Here is a 19,075-nt window from a genome sequence, read left to right as displayed (position 1 = left end):
ATCTTAGGTATAGCGGATATGAGACAAAGACTCAGACGGGGCCAGATGGGCCGTGCTCATGCTGTGGAGGTTCCGGCGACGACTTCATTCTTCGGTTCGGTGGTAGGGTAATCTTGGTGCTTCGCGGAAGTCCCCTTGGCCCGCCAGGTCGACACGGCGGGAATATCGGCCTTGAACCGCTGCTCGTCGGTACCGTAGGCACGAGGGGTGAGCTTGATCAGCGTGTGAAGGGGCACCTCCATCCACGGGCTCTGCTCCTGCGGCGTGTTCAGGAAATAGGCGTAGATACAACGCAGGACCGCCTGGTGGGTGACAATCATCACGTTCTCACTGCGCTCCAGCTCCATGATAATCGGTTCCAGTCGGATGACAACGTCGCGGTAAGACTCGCCACCGCGGTAGCGATAGTTGTACTTGTCCTCGTCGCGCGCAGCGAAATCCTCGGGGTATTTCTGCGCGATATCCTCGTATGTGAGTCCGTCGCAGACACCAGAGTCAAGCTCGTCGAGCGCTTTCCACTCCAGCTTCTCGAAGCCCGTTTCTGAGGCAAGATGGCGGGCCGTTTGGATTGTGCGCCGAAGCGTGGACGTCCAGATGACGATCTTCGTGTTAGGGGGAATACCCGACTTCTTCATAAGACCCGGAAGCGCTCGAGCATAAGCCTCTCCGCGCTCGGAGATGCTGGAATCCCCGCCAATCTTGCCTACTAGGTTGTACTCGGACTCTCCATGCTAAGCGGATGTTAGATCACAAGTTCCATCATCTCATCCGGAGATCACTTACACGAGACAGCCAAATCGAGCGGGGTTTGATGTGGAGATTTTGGATGTAGTAGACTAGGCGACTGGATAGATAGTCCTTGATCTGATTGATGATTACCGTGGAGCCGACATTGATGAGCTTCACATATGTAAAGTGCTTCTCGTTATCATCGATGGTCTCATAGGCCTTTTCGTAATTGCGGATTCGATTGCGGAAATCGAGCGCAGCAACCTCAGGGTCCTGCCCCTTGTAATCCGGCGACGTGGTTTTGACCTCGAGAATGTTGTTCATTATTAGGTCTTCCTCGTCGCATATCGACTCGACGAATAACGTCTCCACATTGGCCGCATCGCAGCTCTCGTAGATCCAGCGACGTCGCTCCCTCGTGGAATTGGTGGCATCAAGAATAGCCACGACGCCTTTTCCCGACGCAAACCACCGAAGCATATCGGACATGGCAGCCTCCGCGGCAGCTCGCCGCATTTTCTCGCCCTCGCTGTTGTGAGGATCGAAGAAAGTGGCGGTTGGCTGCGGCGTGTTGTTTCGACGGTAGCTGCCTACGTTGAAGACGCGAGCAGGGATACCGACCCACGCGAGATATCGCATAGCTGATTTCGTCAGTCTCGCGATTTACAAATGCACTCTATGCACATGGATAGACAGGCACGTACCTTTGCCAGCTATGAGACTTTTGCCTCGGGCTGGCAGGCCAACCATGACCACGCAGATTTTCGTGTCATCTGACTGTAACCTAGTCAGCATTCTGAGGTTTAATGGGGATTTCCTTGCGGATGTGGATGGTCTGGATGATGTGGCAAATCAGGCAGATAAAATATGCGCGTAGTGCAGACGAGTGATAGTAATAAACGACTCGATAAGAAGCAAGAAGCAAAAGAAAAACGAGAAGAAAGAAAGTCTGCTACAAAAGTTGTATACTAGATTTCCCGGGTCAAGTACCGGGCAGACTATAAGGCAAGAGTGGGCAGCTGCCAAGGCAGAGCGACCCAGAAGCCAGAAGCCGGGGAACAACGCAATCAATAAATCATGAACATCTAAACCAGGCACTTACACTGGCAAAATAGCTCTTGTGGCCATTACCTCTCCGAACAGCCGCCATGATGGGCAACTAGCAAGGAAAAACGAGAGATGAATACGAGACAGAGACGAAAGACCTCGGGCCAAGACCAGACGAACCGACCGAACAAGAGGACCGGAGAATAGGGAATTTGGAGGGGGGGAAGCCGTGGGAGAAGTAGTAGATTGGTCCCAAAACCGGGTCAAGGAGAATTAATGGCGTAAGACCGGGGAGAGGATTCCTCCCTTTTTTTTTTGTCTTTTTGCTTTGCTGTCGGAACTCCAACCGGCACAATTCTCACCGAACGTACAAAACAGACAGTTCCGGCTGCCTTTTCACAGGATGGAATTCTTTTTGCAAGGGGGAAAAAGAACAAGAGATCTGGTTGGATCCCATTAAGCCCCAACAGCCGATGCGGTGAAGAAGTCGAGGGACAGCGCAGACGTCATGCCGCGGGGCAAATCAACCGATGGCCCGCCGTTGCGGTGGAAGGACGCAAGAATTGCCGGTGGACCAGCCCTGGTAGCGCCGGGGGTGCAGGATGGAGGATGGAGATCAGAGATGAGGCTTTTCGAGGAAGATCAGGAGATTGAATTCTTCGAAGGGACTGGGAGACAATGCCCTCAAACAGCGCACCACGTGATGTCCCGGACGTTTTCGTCGGGTAAACTCGCGGCCGGCGCTTGGGATCGGAATGATCGACGCGGCACAAGTCGGGCTAGCATTAGACTACCAGTCTAGACTACGAAGTCGGAAAGGTGGGTGGCTTCGAATCATCGTGGTCATTCCGGAGTCAGTCCTCCATCTGTCTCTTCCCGGGTCGTTCGATGATACCACCTCGGGCTATATACATCCAACGACCGGAGAGACTATTATGCATGTCGTTCAGATGCTTTTCCAATCGTTATATATATAAAAAAAAGCCTTCTCTCGCCTTGAGAATGGAAGGCGCCAAATCTCTAAATTTTTTTATGTCCTTTTGCTCCTTTTTGACTCCCTAACCCATGCAAGAAAAAAAAACAAGAAAGTTGTCTCCAAATGGCCGGTATTCTCAAATGCAAATGGTGCTCCTGGCTTTCTTAAGCATCGACCGCAATCTCGGCGGGAGCAGCTTCATTCTCCCGAGAACTCGACCACTTGTTCTTTCTCTCCTCCGAGTTCCAGGTTTCTCCGCGGGCTCTCTGCACTCGGATGTTACCACCCCAGGGCCCCTCCTTGCCGTTCAAGGCGTCCATGGCAGCCTGCGTCTCTTCGACAGTGCCGAAGTCGACGAACAGGTAGTAATGGTCACCAGCCTCGAACCGCTTGGCGGGGTGGGGGCTGAACAGTTTGCTGATGTTCTCACTGATGGACATGTTAGTATCATATAGACGGTACAGTAAAGACTGACGGGACATACATGTTGAACCCCTTGAAGAAGTTCGTGATGTTGCTGGTGATCGATTCCTGGTCGCTCACGCGGGGCAGTCCCCCGACGTACAGACGACGGCTCGAATCGGAATTGGTTCTCTGGAAGACGGGGGCGGCGGGAGGAGTAGGGGCACTGTCGTCCCGGCGCCATCGGTCCATACCGAAGGGGGAGGAGGAAGTTCTGGTGGCACGCGGGGAGCCATCCGTCCGGGGCGACTGCTGCTGCTGCTGCTGCTGCTGCTGAGACCGTTCGCTTTGCGACTTAACCACACCCGGCTTGATCTTCACAGGACGGCCCAGCATATCGTGACCGTCCAACTCGACCATCGCGCGCTCAGCTAATTCCTTCGTCTCGAGATCCACGAAGCAGTATGACGGGTTCCGGCCGGTAAAGGGATCGATGGCGATATCGATGCGCTCGCTATGAAAGCAACACTTCAGTTGGGGACCATCCTTGGCACAATATTTTCTTCTTTTCTTTTCTTTTTTCTCACTCAGTCATACATTGGGAATTCGGCGGCCGTGAACAGTGCCTGTACATCCTCCGATTTGGCCGTGTAGGGCATGTTGCCTACGTAGAGGCGACGTCCCTCCGAAATGGCCTGCGGGACATGGGGACTCGGTTTGCTGAACGCGACTCGCGAGGTATTGGTCTTGGGGCCGGGGGAGCCGGCGCCGCTAGGGCTCTCTTCGCCCTTCATGCGCCAGTTGGGGGAGTGGAAAGCACGGCCCGTCGTTCGAACGCCGTTCTGGAAGCCGGTTTTGGCGGGAGCTAAAGTAAGGAACCCATTAGTCAATTCTTTCGCAGCACCGCATTAACGCTTCCTTTGGATGCAGCCTCGGATTGAGCAGTCACCAATGGTTTCGTTCTTTTTTTTTTTGTTTTCGTTTTGTTTCCTACACACTTTGTTCCTGCGGCCTAGGACTCTCGGGAGCGTCGACCATTTTGGCGGATGTATTTATTTGAACGAAAATGAGGAGATGAGGGGGAAAGCGTCGTAGGAAGTCTGTGCCAGTCCCTGAGTGTTAGCGTTTCAGTTGATATATTTCCCCATTCGACAACAACACAAGGCAAGTAGAAACTGCACGCAAATCACTTACCCGAAAGGGGTATATCACAGCACGAAACCTGCAGTAGACAGAGAGAGAGGTACCAGTATGGAAAAAGACCAAAAGACCAAACCAAGTCGCATATAGGTAGAAAGGAAGACGAACAGAAAAAGAATATTCAACAATCGAAAAACAAAAGCGCCCTTGAATGTAGCCTGCGGGAAAAAAAATGCGGAATTACTTTTTTCGCCGCGGGACCCAAGGAAACAAACGCAGCAAACGGCGGGCCTGTCGCGTTCCGCGCGCCCTCGCCTGTGGTTGGTTCGTTAGCGAAGTGTTTTTTAGTCTCCGTCGACGCCTATTTAAGGCTCGCTTCCTTCTTCCTATGGACATCTCTGCAGGACATGATCTCTCGATGTTTGGGATTCATGCTTCCAATTGCGCTTCGAGCTCCCGTCTCAACTAACCACCGCATCACATATCTCAGCTTGCACCATTCGCAATTCGCCATCCTCATAGGTAAGCTCCTTCGAATCTCTCTTTTCCCTCTCTTCCCTTGGGACATTCTTGGATGCAAATTCAGTCCATTCCAATCCACCACTTCGTATGAAGAAGAAACTTTTCACACAGACCTGTTCCGAGCATTTATCCATGCGGATTATCAATCGTACCAACTGCTGTCTGACGAAGCTCCGAAACATTTGTTTTGTACTCGCATTGATTCGTTGGAGATCATAAGACTAACTTGTCATTGCAAAGATTCTAGGATTCTCAATCTCGTCGGATGCTTCGTGGTTTATATAAACTGGATCGAGAGATGAGGTCTTGGCGACACTGCATCCCTCGGATTAGCTAGTTATATCAATGAAACAACTTGAGTTTGAACATGATTTTTCTTCTGGTATCGCGAGACTGTAGATTATATTGTATCTGATACATTGATATCCGACATCAAGAGGACATGTCCCAATCCGAAGAGGTCTACACTCGGCTTCAACTGGATCGGCCTATGACTTGTTGCATGCACTTTAGATGATTAAATCCATCGCTCGTTCCAGCTTCACTAAAACCTTCTCTATCCATGCACACCGGACTTCCATTGCAGGCGTCGCAATAGCCTAGCCTCAAAAGACCTTGGCTAATTTAGAAATATTTCCCGCGATTGTTGGATCAAACAATAGGTTAGTATTGTCACACCGCTAAATGCCAGTCATTAGTCTCATACACTAAATGTTGTAGGTCAGAGGGAGTTAGTTCTATGGCACTAGCCGAACTATCATGATATTGAAGCTATCGAGGAAGCAAGATATATAGAAAAGATTGCGGACGGCACTATGCCCAAGGATAGACATTTCCAAAAGACTCTAACCCTCCTGTACTCGCCCACGGGTTATCCTTAAAAGGCCAAAATAAAGCAAAAGCCCTGTTAGATTCAACGAAGTACGTTATCCCTCCCTATATCAACTCACGGCGCTGAGTGATTTGAATGCTGGAAAAGGTCCTGAGCCATTTATCCAGCCAAGGGTATGATTCACCCTCCAACGGATCATTCTCCAGATCTTCAATTGTCTCAAGATGGCTGGCAATAATCACCATTAGGCAATCCGGTAGATATTGGATTGTGCGACTCTCTTGAGATCCTCCCACTTCCCATTTGTGCCATGAAGCATGCTGAGATCGAATATCCATTTCTCTTCCTGAGGCCTCAGAGCGAGGGTTTTCACTGCCTGATATAAATGCGATATCATTGTCTGATCGCGTTGTGTGGTAACCTTGACTCGGGTAAATGTAGGTTTGCCGTTGATCACCCATCCAGGACACGTCTCAATAACTCCGAAGGAAGACATTGGAGGCTGTTGGACTAATATTCGTCTTCAGTTGGCGTCTTCGCGTTCGAAAATCTTTTCATCTATAGGGTCAATTTCAGGCAAGTAAGGACCAGGGCTGAGTTTATAATAGCCTTTTCGGATTACTGTTGTGTATAGTGTTTTTCTGAAGTATCGAGGCCATAGATATCTCTCGAAAAACGGATTTCGAATACTCTTCTTGCGGTCATAAGGTCCCTCCTTGACTGGTTCAAAAAAAAAAGGGGGCTTCCTGAAGAGCTCTGGAGCTCTGGAACTCTGGATTAACTCATGCCAGTGGTGGCATACTCGTTGAGCCGATATGAGCAAAGTATCTATATCAGTCAATAAGAGAGTCTGCTCTAGCATCTCTGTGATAAGAAAAAATCCTGTGCGGTCTGTTTGGATCCATCTTCGCAGTGAAAGTAGATGATATAGATTATCAGTGAGATGTAGTGGATATTAGTGGTGTGGACAACTGCGGAAGTCTTCAACTATGACTCATTAATAAAGTATGTTCGGCAGTCCAAAGCGGCCGCCACTCGGCTCTACCTCCTGCCTATAGATCTTATCATATCTGATATGTTAATGCTCAGAAATAACGGGACATGCAACTTCCGAAAATGTCTACACTTATACTCGGTTTATATATGACTTGACTGGCTGCATGCACTTGATCAACAGCATGATATTTCCATTGCCTTTAAAAAGAACGCCCCAGACGTTAGGTTCACATCATATCCCAGCTCATCCCAAATGGACCATAAGCAGAAGAGGACTAGACCATCAATAGATTCCTACAACCTCGTGGTCAACACGTCAGATAAAGAAAAAGAAAACGAAATACTACCAGACGTAACCCAAAACCGAAGAAAACCCAAACCACAAACTCAAATCGTATTAAACCCCGCCTCAGGGTTCACTGCCGACAGATCCTCCCTCTCATACAACACCTCAGGCTGCACCGGCCGTCTGAGCAAATAGCGCTTCACAAAGAACGGAATCTGCCGTAGCCCATACGCGGCGTGGAAATGCGTCGAGACCGAAAACACCTGATCGAGTTCCTCTAGCGTCTTCCCCTTCGTTTCGGGCAGGAGCACCAGGATGAGCCACCATCCGACGATATTCCAGCCCGCGTACCAGCTGAACGCGCCCTGCGGGGTGAAGGTGTTACGCAGAGACGGCCAGGTGATAGCGAGGAGCCAGTTGAAGAACCAGGTGGTGGCGGTGGCCAGCGCCATACCGTAGGATCGTACGTACAGCGGATACGCTTCGGCGGAGTAGGTGAAAGGTACGGGGCCTTCGCCGGTGGAGTAGACGACCCCGAAAAGGTAGGTGCCTAGGGCGATGCAGCCGAGACGCGCGGAGTTGTGCGTGTCCTCGGGGATCCAGAAGCTGAAGCCTGTGAAGAACATGGCGATGGCCATTAGTGGAAAAGTGGTGAGGAGGAGGTTGCGTCGGCCGAATGTGTCGATTGTGTAGACGGCGGGGATCGCGAAGAGCCAGTTGATTAGGCCCCAGCCGAGAGAGGCTGTTAGGGCATTTCGTTGGTTGGTGGTCTCGAGGAAGATTTCGGACGAGTAGTAGGCGATTACGTTGACTCCTGTGAAGTTGTCGTTAGTATAGATAGGGGGATTTGATGAACTTAGATGGCTACATTCAGTGAGGCATACCGCAGAACTTGATCTCATGTTAGCCATAGTTCAAAGGATTGGGGGGAAAGAAGTCATACCTGTTGCAGAAACATGACAAGCTCGGAGGCAATCAAAGCACGTCGATTACGAGGCACGGCGATCAGCTCCAGAAGTTTGTTCTGTCCAAGCTTCATCGAGTTCTCTGCCTCCAGCAACGTGTGCATATAATACATGTCCCGGGCTGCTTGGATCTTGGTGGGCCGCAGACTGCACATAGACTGGTATGCTTTGGCATATAGATTCCGGGACATGTACCATCGCGGTGACTCGGGACAAGAGAAAACGAAACAGCAGACAAGGATGGCCGGAAACATGGCCGACCCCATCATAAGGCGCCAGTTCAAGCCGACGATGCCAGACTGGTCCTGCACCTCAAAGAAGGCAAGGTCCGCTGCATAGCCAAACATGATGCCAAAGGCTGTCCACATCTGCCACTGCATGACCAAAGCACCACGAATCGCGGGCGGCGCCGTTTCGGCGGCGTAGACAGGGACCGTGGCGGATTTGGGCCCGATGCCGAATCCCAGCGCGAACCGCGATATGAACATATGCCACCAGGTATTCACGAATCCTTGCCACAGACAGGCCAGCGCGGAGAAGCAGCAGGTGATGAAGATGGTTCCTCGCCGACCAAACCAGGCGTTGAACGGGACTGTCAACCAGCAACCGATGACGGCGCAGCATAGATAGGGAGCGGAGTTGACCAGGCCAACCAGCCAATTCGACCGAGAATCGGTGCCGCTGATTCCGAACTGATGCTTGTAGAAGATCTGCGCGCCGTTGACGACCGTTTCGTCTAAATCGAACGAAGCCATTAGCTCGGTTTTCTCGCGTGAAGCAAAGATAGAGACCCCTCCCCAAGCTGATCGAAGCACTTACCCATTCCCTGAACCGCAGCCGACAGCGAACACAAGATGATCACCAGGTACATCGTCCACGGCTGGGACCAACGGTTGGTGAATTCCTTTTCCAAAGCGGCCAGTTCCTCCGCCGTCATGCTGGGCAGATTCGTGACCTTCTCCGGCGTCTGCGCCAGGACGGCGCCGATGCCAAACGCGCGGATATCCTCTTCGTCGCCGATCTGATGGGTGATGGCAAAGGCGATACCTTGCCTTCGTAGTTCCTCATGGCTATACCCGGCCAGCGGATTCGCCAGCTTCGCGTTCAGATTGCGCCGGGCCCGTTCGGCCGCAGTTCCGAAGATGCGACGAGGCAGAATATGCTCCTTATCCGTGGCGTATTCGACGTTGTGATGCCCAGGGATTGGGTCCCCGAAAACACCTATCTCGTCCTTGCCAGACATCTGGACGGTTGATTACCGATATTTGCAGGATGGATCACAGAAGATGGTAGTGCAAGGCTGGACGGACAGTAACACAAGCAAGTTGTTGGAAACCGCGGTGTGGATTCTTCACGAACGACGCTAGTCAAAAGGACATGTGAAGAAGGCCCGGGGGGAGGGGGGCCTAGAAATGATCTGCGCAATAGAACAATAATCGTCGCAAGCCGCTACAGGGATCAAGGTCCTAGGACAGCCAGTGTCGAAGTAGCTGGCATATCAACAAAGGAGGCCGACTACGACAAAGAACCGAAGTGCCGGGGCACCTGATAGATGTATGAATGGGCTCACGTTAGTGAGAAAGGAGTACCAAGGAAAGACCAGTGAGGGGGGGGGCAACCATGAGGGACGGAGAACAAGGAATCTCACGATGAAAGGTGCGACAGACGTTGCGCTACTTGACTGGCAAACAGAGCGGAGGCATCCGGCACGGGAGGGTTCCTGGGCAATAATCCGTGGAAGATTCCAGCCATCTTTTAGAGTCGGAATTTGCTTCTCCTTTTTTCTTGATTTTAGAACAGCCTTCTGCAAAAAAAGATTTCCTCGAGGACTGGAGGCGTTCCTGCCCGAGGTCAGCACAGGACTGATTGGCGGAGACGTTCGTTTGCATAAAGAGAGGCTGGGAGCCCATCAAGGCGAGGGGTGAGTGGAGGCAGACAAAGGAGGCCTTGCGCTTCGTATTCAACAGGGTCAAGAGGCACCCGTTAGGTCACCGGGCGGAATCTGGTCTTCCTAGGGGATTGCATTCACCGGTGAGGGTGTGGTATCCAGAATCAACAAAGGCTGCGATGGAAGTATGACCGGGGGTGGAGCTTTCAGGTCGATCAGTCATCCTGTCGATATTTATATATAGAAGTATATATAGAGACATAGACATAAGACTCTCTGGCAAGAAAGCGGGGTCAAGTCTATCGGATCGGATGTCAACTGAAATAGTGAAGTGAACTCGGCCTGTTAGGTTCCGACCGGATGGGCTGAACCGTTCGGAACTGCTCGGTCTTGTAGAGTCTATACTTCTTCTGGGGTCTACCCGACGGGAGATCCGCCATGACGTCCACTTCCCCGCATTCCCCTTCGGATCCCGGGGTTGATGCTTTCTTATACGAGTATCCCCAAATGTACTGTAATTTTCGGAAGTCGGCACGAAACTAATCCTAATCCTATAAAGCTGGCGCAACTCCCTTGCTTCATTGCGTTTATCTCTTCACAGTTACCTATCTCACTTTCTCACAATCTAATTGACTCCCCCGAAAAAAGATCACAAGAATCAACTGTCTACCATGCTCGGAAAGATCGCCCTCGAGGAAGCCTTCGCACTGCCTCGCTTCGAAGAAAAGACCCGCTGGTGGGCAGGTCTCTTCTCCACCGACGTGGAAACCCACGTCAAAGAAATCACCGACATCAACAAGATCCGCGTGGAGCATGCCGACAAGCACGGCGTCGGCTACCAGATTCTCTCCTACACAGCCCCAGGCGTCCAAGATATCTGGGACCCGGTAGACGCGCAGGCTCTGGCCGTCGAAATCAACGACTACATTGCCGAGCAGGTGCGCGCCAACCCGACTCGATTCGGAGCCTTTGCGTAAGTATCCTTCCAGACTCCGCACCATAGTAGTGCCCATTCTGATGCCGAGACTAACCGGTGCGGGGATGATTCTCCCTCTAGAACGCTATCCATGCACGATCCCCAACAAGCCGCCGACGAACTACGCCGCTGCGTCGAGAAATACGGCTTCAAAGGCGCCCTGGTGAACGACACGCAGCGCGCCGGCCCAGATGGCGACGACCTGATCTTCTACGACAACGCCAAATGGGATGTATTCTGGCAGACCTGCGCAGACCTAGACGTGCCCTTCTACCTCCACCCACGCAACCCCACAGGCACAATCTACGAGAAACTCTGGGCAGACCGGAAATGGCTCGTCGGGCCACCGCTCAGCTTCGCGCACGGCGTCAGCCTGCACGTCCTGGGCATGGTAACGAACGGAGTCTTCGACCGACATCCCAAGCTACAAGTCATAATGGGCCATCTAGGCGAACACGTGCCCTTCGACATGTGGCGAATCAATCACTGGTTCGAGGACCGCAAGAAGCTGCTGGGCCTGGCAGAAACGTGCAAGAAGACGATCCGTGAGTACTTTGCGGAGAATATCTGGATCACGACGTCGGGGCATTTTTCGACGACGACGTTGAACTTCTGTATGGCGGAGGTCGGGGCTGATCGGATTCTTTTCTCGATTGATTATCCGTTTGAGACGTTTGCGGATGCGTGTGAGTGGTTTGATCATGCGGAGTTGAATGGGACCGATCGGTTGAAGATTGGGCGTGAGAATGCGAAGAGGTTGTTTAAGTTGGGGGCGTATCATGATAGTACGGCTTGATTTGTTGGATTGAGATATGTTAGTTAATGAGGCTGGTGAAGATATGACTTGAAATCAAATGTTTCAACATAGCACAGTAGCTGATGTATAGACCATCACCTATGACCGCATAGTGAAATCGGCATATTCAACCTCGTAAAGGCAACGGCAGATATGAAATGCCATGTCATCATGTTTCCCAGCTGGATTCTGATCGGTACGAGAAACCAGCACTCAATGACCTGTGTATATCGCTTCACTTGCCTCTCACTTTCAGTTTGCATCTACTGTGACCAGAATGGAAGTTTTTGGGTGACACATACAGGTTTTTGTTTATTTATTTATTTTTTATTTATTTTTATTTTCCAAGTGTTTTTTTCGTTTTCAAAAATGAAAGGAAAGTGAAGAAAACCAAGACAATGACAAGAACAGGTTCTTCAGCGTCAAAAATAAGAATATAAGACATGAAAAGAGAAGAAGGAAAGAAAAGAAAAGCCTGCCCCCCCTTACATTCCCAAACGGACCCCCCCTTCTGCCTCCTGCTGGTAGAGAAGGTTCTCGTCGTCCCAGATCGCCTGGTGGTTGGCGACTGTGCCCATAGCGGGACTGATGAACTGGGCCTTTAGTTCATCATTGACCACCATGATGGCCATGTAGTTGTCCACTGTGTGCTGCAGGATAGTCCAGGTTGATATGAGGAGACGGGAAACTATCATGCGCTCGTCGTACAGGACGGTGTCATGAATGACTTGGTAGTTGTAGATGTTCAGAAAGTCGCTGTACACGTAGGCGTCGAAGAGGTCGATGAAGGTCTGCAAGAGACGGTGTTCGGCGGGGCGAGGACGCTTCAGGTTTCTATACAGATCTCCTGGTTAGTTGGGCTGTTGAATCGAGATGAAATGAGAGACGTGATGCCATGAGATTGGGTGTTATGCAACGTACCTCAAGATGGGCCGGATCATGCCGCGAAATCTCATCTCAGGAGAAGCATTCTTATCAGCGGCAGCATGGACAACGATGGATTTGACGGCCAGGGCATCACGGGACTCCTTCTGGAGAGTCTGCTCTAGGAATCCTAGATATTCGATGAAAGCGTGAGCGACCGGAGTGATCTGCTCAATTGTCTGCGGACCCAGGAACGCGCCGGTCGAGAGTTCGGGACTCTGGAAGATGTCGAGTTCCAAGCGAAGCACGTCGTTGGACAGGGCGCTGAACTTGCTTCTCAGCTCGTCGTTGATTTCGGGATCAAGAAGCACCTCGGTCATCGCGTTGAAGGTCATGTTTTTCTTGTCGGCGGTAGACACACGGCCACGACGAACGGTTTCCTGGGTCATTCTCTTGTACTTCGAGGCAAGATCGCTTGGCTGCGCCGCGAGCAGAGGCTGCGCGGAAGTAGTAGAAGATGCATGGCCGAGGATCTCGCTCGAGCGCATGGAATGAGTCACGACGATGGGCTTGCTCAAGGGGTTCGGAGCCACGTACGGGACACGAGTGGGGGTGTTGCCACTAGTGAAGAAGCGCGAGTTGGTGCGATGACGGACAGGAGTTATAGGCCAGCCAGCTGAACCCTGACGATGATTGAATTCGGCATTGACACTGGGAGAGGTGTTGGGGTGGGGACCGTGACCCGCGAAGGGATTCATGCTGGGGTGTCTGAACGACATCTCTTCCAGGCGGAGGCTTTCGTCTGCGACTTTGGAGAGCGCGTAAGCGTAGGCTTGTTCGACCTCGATTGCGTCTTCGACAGGCTCGCAGTATGGGGGAAACGGTATGGGTGCGCTAAGATCAGGCTCTCCGTGGGGGAAAATCGGTCTTTTAGGTGGGAGTTTGAGGGAGGGAGGGCTCTGGAGGTGAATTGGTCAGTTGAGAAGAGAGGAAGAAAGCAAGTGTGCCTTAGAAGACTCACAGGTGTGCGCTTGTTGCCAGTGGATACTGCGTCCTGATGTGCACTAGTGTCGATTTCCATGGCCATGTCTATGTCTTCCCACTTGCCGGACTCGGAACCTTCAGTGTCAAGGGGATCTACCGGTTTCTCAGGGTCAAACACTAGCCATTCGTTCGCTTCAGCAATAGAGTCAGAAGCAGTCAAGTTATCGTTGATCGAGACTGCCACTGTAGCTACACCACTTGGAACACTCCCAGTGATGGCAGTTAGGTTTGTTGAAGGAACATTCCCAGCAGCAGTTTCACCGGGAACATCTTCATGTGCAACATCTTCGAAAGGAAAGATCTCTGTGGAAGAGTCCGAGTCTGTTCCGGGAATTTCAGGGTAAATGTGACCAAAAAGGCTGAACTCAGGATTTGCTACGTGTTCAAGGGCATCCGCTTGCTGACGATGCTGGTCGGACAAGCCTGTAACATCTTCTTCGTGCTCTTCCTCAGCAGGGCGCCGTATCTCAACACGCCGTTTGAAAAAGAATGCAAGAAGATCAGGCATGTTTATTCTTCTGTGACAGCGTGCCTGTTCTTGAACGATACAATCCAGATGCTGTCTGGCTAAACCACCCGGAGGCACAGGATTGTTGTTGGACATTTTGACTCGCGATATGTGAAATGAGGCACTGAACTGTGCACGAGATGAACCGGAAACAAATAAAGTAACAACAGTTGGGCACAAAGAATCAACAGTGGTCAAGCAAGAGAAAGACAGATTGGGGTATGCAAACAGGAAAGGGTGGTATAGAAGCCCGATGAAGTAATCGAGAGAATGAACGAGAAAAGGAGTTTGAGAGACAAGAAAGGAGAGAGATGGATAGAGAGCGAGGAAGTGTGCGAAGCTATTGTTTGGTATATACCGCCTAACGGTGAATACTAGCAGGAGCCCTTATGAATGTGAGAGTTCTCTCCCATGGGCTTCTCCAGCCTCCACTGAGAAACGACCATGCATGCTTGCGCTAGCCCTAGCTTACCAAGGTCACCAGTTGAACGAATGCAGTAACAGAAGTACCGTGCAGAGTTTGCATTCTATCAAACAAGTGTTGAGAATGAAAGAAAAGGAATACTAGGGACAAGGTAGGGTGCAAACAGCATTCCGTTAGTTTTTGTGAAGGTCAAAAGGGAGATGCTAGTATGCTCTGTTGCTAGTTGCATAATGGCCATTTATTGCAGGTTGGGGCCGGAAATAATAGGACTGCATATAGTTTTAACCCCATCAAGACTTCTAATCGATGATGCATTTCTTCTACCTTCAAGGCTTGCGTGTTAGAGATCAGCATTGGTAGAAACGAAACACCTGCAGCAAGACCTCAAGATCCCATATTTCTTCTAACGAAAGAGTGACGTTGGCCATGACCTAGCTTCCTGGTGCAGCCAGGGCAGACATCCATCGTCAGGCAATATAGAATTGCATCTTATGATTACGTTTTTAGGTAGCTCCAAAGAAGGCGGTCTACTGATATCAGTACATGAAATTTCCCGATGGACAAAATTGATATTAAACTATCCGAGAGTAGGTATGTACTGCACCTCAAATCGAAAACGTTCACTACTTGAAACGCCTATTCGGATCGGGTTGCAGAAGGGCCCTCCCTAAGAGCACTGCCTGGTGGATAAAGAGGAATGAAAGAGGAAGAAACAAAACGTTTCTTCCAACCATTCAACTTCTCAGACAATGCCCAGAGGTTAAGAGAGCCGGCTCGTTCTTCGCACATTGACTAATCAGCACGTCATTGGAAAGGAGCGTGACAACTTAAAGTAGTGCGAGGGATTTCGGAGTCGACGTTCAAAAGACTATGAGATCGAGATGGGATCGCGATGCGAAGACCGAGAGGTGATCAATCATCCTTCCTACGTTGCTCGGACCTATCATTGTGCACATCACCATCGTCATCGTCGGGCAACGGAACGTCCATGACCCGTTCTCCAGCTTTTTCCAACGTTTTCCGACTCCAGTTCCTTACGCCTTTGTATACTGCCTGTAACGTAGTTAGCATTTGGATCAGAATATAGCGGCAGCCAACTTACCCAAAGAAAGGTTATAACGCCAATCAAAATAACTATCCAGCTCACAGACGCAGCTCGGCTCCTACCAGTGTTTCTACCCCCACTGACAACGCCAGAGCTGCGAAGGTTCCACCACTGCCAAGGCGAGAGGGCGAATAGAGCTTTGATGAAGGATAGGACGCCCAAGGAAGCCAGTCCCTTGAAAAAATGCTCAAACCAGCCAGGACCTCGGGCATTCGGTAGAACGTCAGACACTGTCGGGTCCCAGAACTCCGAATAATAGATGGTCTCCATAGGGTCCACGTAAAGGTTAATGATGGGGTCAGCAACAAAACCAAGGAGAAACACCGTGAAAATCAAAATGCTCAAAGTCAATCCAAACTGTGCGAAAGAACTACTGATCCAACGCGCCCACGTGAGACGCTCAAGCCGATACTGGAAGCCACAGGTGGGACACTGCCAGTAATTCCTCTTGCCATACCCTGGGTCCGCGTGTCGCCAGGACTGGAGGCAGCCCTCATGGACGTATCGCGAGGAACCTTTGCATTTGCACGGACGAAGCAGGCGGCCGAGTTCCGGATCTTCCGACTCGTAGACAACTCGGGGTTGGCCTTGGAGGAACCCAGGGAGGTTTTCCGCAGGAGGGTGGAGGGTGGGCAGCACGGTCTCTAGGCAGATGCGGCAGACGCGAGGTGGATAATGCTTCCGAGAAGCTTGTGGAGGAGCACCCGCATCATGGGTGCTGTGAGTATCTTCAGGCGTTTCTCCTGCCTCCGCGTTTACAGGAGGATTTGATGAGGAGCTTGCAGGCCAACGCCAGCGTGGCTCATTGTGCAGGTCCATTCTGTCCAATGACGTGTTCAAAAGGGATTGTCATAATATACCACCCGAGGTCTACCTGTGACCTGGCTGAATATACAGTGAGGCTATGTGTCGGGGGAGAGAATGCGCGAGTAGACACAGAGAGAAAGACGGAAGGGGAGTACCATGCAGAAGAGCAAGAAGAGGAGAAAGAAGAAAAAAAAAAAAAAAAAAAAAAAAAGCCTGAGGACAGATGTGGAGAGAGGGAGACAGACAGAAGCGCGGCGAAAGGGCGCTAGCCGCTCGCCTACCGTCACCGCCCCAGACGCGGCTTGGCATCGAGCAACTGCGTCAACATCCTGTCGCCTTGCTCCAGACTCTCTGACCGAAGGCAAGCTTCAGTTTGGATCCCCCACCACCCCTTCTATCTTCCAAACCCTTTTATCCATCTTCCCTACCTATCCAAGTCTCTCCTCCAGAGCTTCTGGAGGTACAAATACGTCTCCATGGCTGACCGATATTCGTTCTCCTTGACTACCTTCTCCCCCAGGTAAGATGAGCTTCCCGCTATCCACAGACGGAACATACGTGTAGCTAACATCCACCACCAGTGGAAAACTGGTTCAGATTGGTAATGCCCTAAGCTTCATCTGTCATGGGATGGGGATGCTGATTCGCTCACAGAATATGCCTTGAACGCCGTCAACTCGGGTGTGACTGCCCTTGGAATCAAAGGTGTGTCCGATGCGGGTTTCCTTATGCGGGTTCGAGCAATTACTGACCTTTACCCCTCTGCGATGATCAGCTACAAACGGAATCGTTCTTGCTACGGAAAAGAAGTCTTCTTCGCCCCTCATCGACCCCCCTTCTCTCTCCAAGATCTCCTTAATCACCCCCGACATTGGTATGGTCTATGCCGGAATGGGCCCTGACTACCGCGTGCTCGTCGACAAGGCCCGTAAGGTGTCTCACACCGGCTACAAGCGCATCTACAACGAATACCCCCCTACTCGGATCCTGGTGCAGGATGTGGCTCGCGTGGTGCAAGAGGCAACGCAGTCCGGTGGTGTCCGACCGTACGGCGTCAGTCTGCTGATTGCCGGTTGGGACGAGGGCGTTGAGCCCGAGTCGGAACAGGCGGCGAAGGGCGAAGACGAGGACCCGGAGTCTGGAAAGGCCACGGGCAAGACAGGCGGTATCCTCAAGGGCGGCCCGAGCTTGTACCAGGTCGACCCCAGTGGCAGTTATTACCCGTGGAAGGCCACGGCCATCGGCAAGCACGCCACGAGTGCGAAGACCTTCCTCGAGAAGCGTTACACCGAGGGCCTTGAACTCGAAGATGCTATTCACATCGCCCTTCTGACGCTAAAGGAGACCATCGAGGGTGAAATGAACGGAGACACGATAGAGCTGGGTGAGTCAACCATACGTTCCAACATGGTTATGTGAAGCATGCCCCTGACTGACCGATCTCTAGGCATTGTTGGTCCTCCTGCTGATCATCTGCTTGGCTACGAGGGCGTCGAAGAGTCCCGAGGACCCAGATTCAGGAAGCTGACCAAGGAGGAGATCGAGGACTACCTGACCAACCTATGATTGATACGCGTTTGGGCATTTGATATTCAACGAACCTGCTAGTTTAATAGACATTATCGAGTCTGCGAGGTTCCCGGGCACAATACGTTTAGCACATGAACCGTAAAATTCTGGATGGGTCAGTGATGACAGAGACCTGTGGAAGGTCTATAATTGATGAGAGCAGGGCGTTCTGCCCATTAATACCTTGAGATAACAGTAGGCAATACATGCGTAGCCAGAACATGTGACGGGCGGTCTAGAAAGGCCGGAAAGCCGCTCAGGAGGGAAATAGCTGTCTTTCTCTTTTCTTTTTTCCTCTTCTCTCTCCCGCCAGGATCCTGTAATCCTGTGGTTGTTGGCGTGCTGAGCGAGCGGGTCACCGCATCTCTGTCACACAGGCAAACCTTGAGCTGCGACTGTTGGTTGCCAATCCAACGTCCATGGCGTCTCTGATGCGCGCGAGAGAGTCTTTGGCTTTCTTATCCCCGCAACGCAATAACCCGACGTTAATTGTCAGGGGAAATACGAAAGCCACTCATCCTTCATCGCTTTTAACGAAACAGTCGGGACGTTTTTCTTTCTTGTTTTTGTCGGACACTAAATCTATTTGAATTTGCTGATGCTTGTCCCAGCGGCATTGGACCAATAATCCAACAGTGGCCCCAAACCTTCTCTATGGCGATTTGGACTAGTCCGAATCCCTTGTGCCTAGCATCTCGATAACAAACAAAATCCAGCACGCCGTGTCTCCCTCGGGTCGATGCGAGCAATGGATTGGGTCTGGGGGATCTACGCTAGGGCCACGCATCGTGGCCATTTTATTAGGGGAAGGGTCCCATGAACAGCTGGAAGCGAGGTTGTACCACCAACATTGTGGTTTGCACTGTGCAGGCTCCAGTCAGATCTCTGCTCTCCTCGATTAATGTGTTGTTGTTTCGTTGCTGCCGCTGCAGTTACTGTCACCACCATTCCTTTTTGCCTCTTTGTTTTCCATCAATGTCTTCGCCCGTCGTCAGAGCAGCGGCTCGTTTGTTTGGCTTGGGGCCTAGCATGGTAATCAGTTGATGGGAAAAGAGCCAAGTGAGTAGATGCGACCGCAGATTCCACAGCACGGTGGCCTTTTTCTCTCTCTTCTCTTTCTTCTTCTGTGTCTATATTCCTGCTTTCGAGAGCGCGTTAAAAATAAAAGTGGTTTCCAGCGGGGATGCTCGACTCTGGGG

General features: G+C 51.3%; 7 protein-coding genes across 7 annotated transcripts; 2 read left to right on the top strand and 5 right to left on the bottom strand.

Moving 5' to 3' along the window:
- Nucleotides 1-56: 56 nt before the first annotated feature.
- Nucleotides 57-1,879, bottom strand: KD926_000372 (bifunctional nucleoside/nucleotide kinase/histidine phosphatase family protein; the record flags this gene model as incomplete). Its single annotated transcript, XM_053104322.1, has 4 exons — nucleotides 57-731; nucleotides 784-1,370; nucleotides 1,434-1,506; nucleotides 1,832-1,879. The coding sequence occupies 4 exons, from the start codon at nucleotides 1,877-1,879 to the stop codon at nucleotides 57-59; spliced, it is 1,383 nt and encodes a 460-aa protein (XP_052952390.1).
- A 1,037-nt stretch (nucleotides 1,880-2,916) lies between these two features.
- KD926_000371 (RNA-binding protein) lies at nucleotides 2,917-4,192 on the bottom strand (the record flags this gene model as incomplete). Its single annotated transcript, XM_053104321.1, has 4 exons — nucleotides 2,917-3,181; nucleotides 3,237-3,668; nucleotides 3,752-4,019; nucleotides 4,153-4,192. 4 exons carry the CDS (start codon nucleotides 4,190-4,192, stop codon nucleotides 2,917-2,919), a joined length of 1,005 nt encoding a protein of 334 aa, XP_052952389.1.
- A 2,839-nt stretch (nucleotides 4,193-7,031) lies between these two features.
- KD926_000370 (MFS sugar transporter) lies at nucleotides 7,032-9,138 on the bottom strand (the record flags this gene model as incomplete). Its single annotated transcript, XM_053104320.1, has 4 exons — nucleotides 7,032-7,744; nucleotides 7,815-7,821; nucleotides 7,874-8,631; nucleotides 8,715-9,138. The coding sequence occupies 4 exons, from the start codon at nucleotides 9,136-9,138 to the stop codon at nucleotides 7,032-7,034; spliced, it is 1,902 nt and encodes a 633-aa protein (XP_052952388.1).
- A 1,316-nt stretch (nucleotides 9,139-10,454) lies between these two features.
- On the top strand, nucleotides 10,455-11,555 carry KD926_000369 (amidohydrolase family protein; the record flags this gene model as incomplete). The annotated part of the gene is made up of 2 exons (XM_053104319.1): nucleotides 10,455-10,756; nucleotides 10,841-11,555. The coding sequence occupies 2 exons, from the start codon at nucleotides 10,455-10,457 to the stop codon at nucleotides 11,553-11,555; spliced, it is 1,017 nt and encodes a 338-aa protein (XP_052952387.1).
- A 485-nt stretch (nucleotides 11,556-12,040) lies between these two features.
- KD926_000368 (uncharacterized protein) lies at nucleotides 12,041-14,067 on the bottom strand (the record flags this gene model as incomplete). Its single annotated transcript, XM_053104318.1, has 3 exons — nucleotides 12,041-12,389; nucleotides 12,477-13,378; nucleotides 13,441-14,067. 3 exons carry the CDS (start codon nucleotides 14,065-14,067, stop codon nucleotides 12,041-12,043), a joined length of 1,878 nt encoding a protein of 625 aa, XP_052952386.1.
- Nucleotides 14,068-15,307: 1,240 nt separating this feature from the next.
- KD926_000367 (E3 ubiquitin-protein ligase MARCH) lies at nucleotides 15,308-16,319 on the bottom strand (the record flags this gene model as incomplete). Its single annotated transcript, XM_053104317.1, has 2 exons — nucleotides 15,308-15,448; nucleotides 15,498-16,319. 2 exons carry the CDS (start codon nucleotides 16,317-16,319, stop codon nucleotides 15,308-15,310), a joined length of 963 nt encoding a protein of 320 aa, XP_052952385.1.
- A 464-nt stretch (nucleotides 16,320-16,783) lies between these two features.
- On the top strand, nucleotides 16,784-17,873 carry pre8 (proteasome core particle subunit alpha 2; the record flags this gene model as incomplete). Its single annotated transcript, XM_053104316.1, has 5 exons — nucleotides 16,784-16,827; nucleotides 16,889-16,908; nucleotides 16,962-17,012; nucleotides 17,083-17,691; nucleotides 17,755-17,873. The coding sequence occupies 5 exons, from the start codon at nucleotides 16,784-16,786 to the stop codon at nucleotides 17,871-17,873; spliced, it is 843 nt and encodes a 280-aa protein (XP_052952384.1).
- Between the last annotated feature and the right edge of the window lie 1,202 nt (nucleotides 17,874-19,075).

This window comes from Aspergillus affinis (assembly GCF_023601865.1).
Source record: "Aspergillus affinis strain CMG 70 chromosome Unknown NODE_109_length_123035_cov_85_487797, whole genome shotgun sequence".
Classification (NCBI taxonomy): Eukaryota; Fungi; Ascomycota; class Eurotiomycetes; order Eurotiales; family Aspergillaceae; genus Aspergillus; species Aspergillus affinis.
The sequence above is the reverse complement of the archived record's forward strand: the minus strand, read 5'-3'. Positions and strand labels throughout refer to the sequence as shown.